Here is a 3,240-nt window from a genome sequence, read left to right on the forward strand (position 1 = left end):
CGGGTCTGACCCCGCGTGCGGTGCCACCTCGGTGCTGCGCTTCCTTCCCCTTTGGTTAGGTTAACCCTTAGGTTACTTTGGCAGGTCCCCTGCGGCAGGCAGGTGGCAGGGGCTGGCCTCGCCCGTGCTGGCAGCGATCCGGATCCTGGGGAGGAGAAGGTCAGGAGTGCGGTTCACAAAGGATGATTTTCCCCTCTGCGTCAGTTCCCCTCTTGACAAACATCTTCAGCGGTGCTGCGCTTCCTTCCCCTTTGGTTAGGTTAACCCTTAGGTTACTTTGGCAGGTCCCCTGCGGCAGGCAGGTGGCAGGGGCTGGCCTCGCCCGTGCTGGCAGCGATCCGGATCCTGGGGAGGAGAAGGTCAGGAGTGCGGTTCACAAAGGATGATTTTCCCCTCTGCGTCAGTTCCCCTCTTGACAAACATCTTCAGGGTCCTCCATGGCCGCGCTCGGTGGAGCTCTGCTCCCCCAGCCTTTGTCATCCCACCGACAGCTGCCCGCAGGCCCTGCTCACAGCCGTCCGTTTTCAACCTATCTTCTATTTGTGGAATAAAAGCCAGCTCCAGAGGTTGAAAACAGGATATTAAAGATATTAATCAATACTGCAACAAATAGTGCAGCTTGATGGGGGCTAAAGTCTGTGCTCAGTACAAGTGAGCAGAGGACAAGGGCTGAAGAGAGAAGGGCAAAATGGAATAAGAGAAGAAAAAGAGGCGGGGGGGGAAGGAAAGAAAAGGAGAAAACATCCACCAGAATAAAGTGTGAGTGCTCCTTTCTCCTAATGTTTCATCATTTCCAGTCACTGCGGGATGCGGAGGGGATGCGCGGTGCTCTGCGGAGGGTGCCGGGGCGCGTCAGCTGAGAGCCGCTGCCAGCTAGAAAATGCGAACAGAGCCTGGATCCGTCAGGTTGAACAGGACAGAGTGCTGAAGTGCTGTTAAAATAAGCTATTGCATATAGTTAAACTCAGTTCTTTTGTTAGCTAACCATCCGAAGTTAAACTGTCAGGCTTAAGTTAAACTTGAGTTAAGCGACCAGGTTTTCTAATCACCGTGCCTGTTTTGAGAGGTAGCGATAAGGTTTTAATAGCCGGTCTCCTGAAAAGGAGGTGGAAATGGAATAGAAATCCTACAGGAAGGAAGGAATGCTGTCTGTGCAGGTGGGATCGTGCCTGCGAGGCTTTCACGTGGCCCCCAGCCTCCAGCAGCCCCTTCCCTGTCCATCCGTAACGGCTTTGACTTCCCAGCTGGTGCAGCGGTTCTCTGCTCTGGCCGAGGGGGCACAGAAAGGCGGGTGTACCCGTGTCGGGCATGGGCTGCAGATCCAACGCGGCAAAGACGAGTCAGAGCTATTGCGAGCGTGCTGCAGCGGTGATCCCAGCCCGTGCTGTGACTCTGCCGTGTCCCAGGTCAGCTGTGCTTGGCCAGACAACAGTTCATGCAACCCACGTGCGAGAGGAGTGACACATCCCGGGCTGGATTTCTGGGTGGGCACGTTCAGGGAAGCCTGTGCGTAATGTGTCCTCTTTCCAGGTGCGTAGGAATCGCCTACGGGACCGGATAAAAGCAGGCGTTAGGTGGGTCTCACCCACTGCCCTCTTTCCTCCTGCACTGGGTTTTTGGGGAAGAGGAGACCGGCACACGGGAAGGGGCAGATGCAGCCAGGTCAACGCTGCTTTCACAGTAGCCCCTTTTGTAAGGATGGGCCATCAGGGGCGACTTTTGCCACGTTAAGGGGACACGAGGGACTCATTCAATTAAAATCAACTGCAGCTTCTAAGAAAAAACTCCAGTTTGTCTTTCTAAGAATTTCTTTTGCCAGACAACACAACAGTTTAAGGGGAAAGGAGATAACAATATGCAGTAGCCAGGCTTATCCTTGGTGAGACAGACACAGGGAACATCATGAGAAGACTTTCTGGGAAACAGAGGTTTGACTGAGCTTTGTTTTGTCGAGATGAGCGATATCTGGCCCTCCTCTTTCCGTACTACAGATCTGAGGAGGTGGTTGTGGGTGGTGTGGAAGCCCCACTGTGGTTTGCCAAATTAGCAGCATCCATTTGCACAGCAATAGCCACATGCTATATATGTATTTCTTTGTTTTTCAAGGGAAGCCACTGTCCGGAGTTTGTGCCTCCCCGATTTTCCTGAGCCCGCAGAGCTGGTCTGGAAGTACCTGGACCTGTCTACCTTTCTCCTTCTTTACCTCCTGCCTCTGTTAATCATCACTGTCACCTACACGCGCCTGGCCAAGAAGCTGTGGCTCCGCAACGCCATTGGAGACGTCACCACGCAGCAGTATATCACCCACCACAAGAACAAGAAGAAGAGCATCAAGATGCTGATGCTGGTGGTGGTGGTCTTTGCTGTCTGCTGGTTCCCTCTCAACTGCTACGTGGTGCTCATCTCCAGTCTAGGCATCAAGACAAAGAACTCCCTCTATTTCGCCCTGCACTGGTTCGCCATGAGCAGCACCTGCTACAACCCTTTCATCTACTGCTGGCTGAACGAGAGCTTCCGCTCGGAGCTCAAGTCCCTGCTCTGCATGTGCCAGAAGGTGCCTCAGAGGCAGGACAACGTGCTGCCGCCCGTGGTCACGTCCTGCCGCGAGGCGTGGATGGAGCAGGCCCGGTTCAGGAAGGGACCTGCCTCGCAGACAGTTTGCTCCACCGTAAACATCCAGACGGCCAGCACAGACCTGTGAGCGGAGGGCTGAGGTGAGTTAGCTGGAGTCGGTGGTCGTCAAAGGGCGTCTCCCCGTTTCTCCTCAGGAATCGACGCTGCTGCTCTGGTGTTTTGCTGCTGACTTGTGACTCGTGTCACAGCAGCACCCCCTTTACTCGCTGCAGCGGGGGCACGGCCTCGCAGGCACCCTCCCTGTGCGCCCACAGCTGCAGCTGGTCCGAGGAGCAGGTATACGCGCAGGGGACATGGAGGTCCACAGACGTGATTTGCTTTTGCGTTTTCCCATCTTATTGCTAGCAGAGGGAGTGGGACCCAGGTTTCCATCGTTGCTCGTGCTGTCCCGAGTCGCTGGCATGTCTCGGCGCTCGTAACACGTGCCACGACACCATCGGGGCTTTGCAGAGCAACAGAAACGGACCCGTTCTGACGTGTGTTTGAAGGAAGGACTTGGACATCCAGGTTGACTCCATCCATACGGAGTTTCAGCAGATAATTTATACCAAAGCCTCCCGGCAGAGGTAACAGTCATCAACAGCAATTTCCCCTCAGACGGTGCTG

At 54.8% G+C, this 3,240-nt stretch overlaps 1 protein-coding gene across 1 annotated transcript in view; it reads left to right on the forward strand.

Moving 5' to 3' along the window:
* The window catches only part of LOC104079936 (probable G-protein coupled receptor 83), a 7,819-nt gene extending 5,118 nt beyond the window's left edge, over nucleotides 1-2,701 (forward strand). Inside the window, exon 4 of the mRNA XM_009582139.1 lies at nucleotides 2,107-2,701. Coding sequence (XP_009580434.1) covers nucleotides 2,107-2,701 — 595 coding nt within the window. The remainder of the gene's footprint in view (nucleotides 1-2,106) is intronic.
* Nucleotides 2,702-3,240: the final 539 nt, after the last annotated feature.

This window comes from Fulmarus glacialis, unplaced genomic scaffold, assembly GCF_000690835.1.
Source record: "Fulmarus glacialis isolate BGI_N327 unplaced genomic scaffold, ASM69083v1 scaffold34867, whole genome shotgun sequence".
Lineage (NCBI taxonomy): Eukaryota > Metazoa > Chordata > Aves > Procellariiformes > Procellariidae > Fulmarus > Fulmarus glacialis.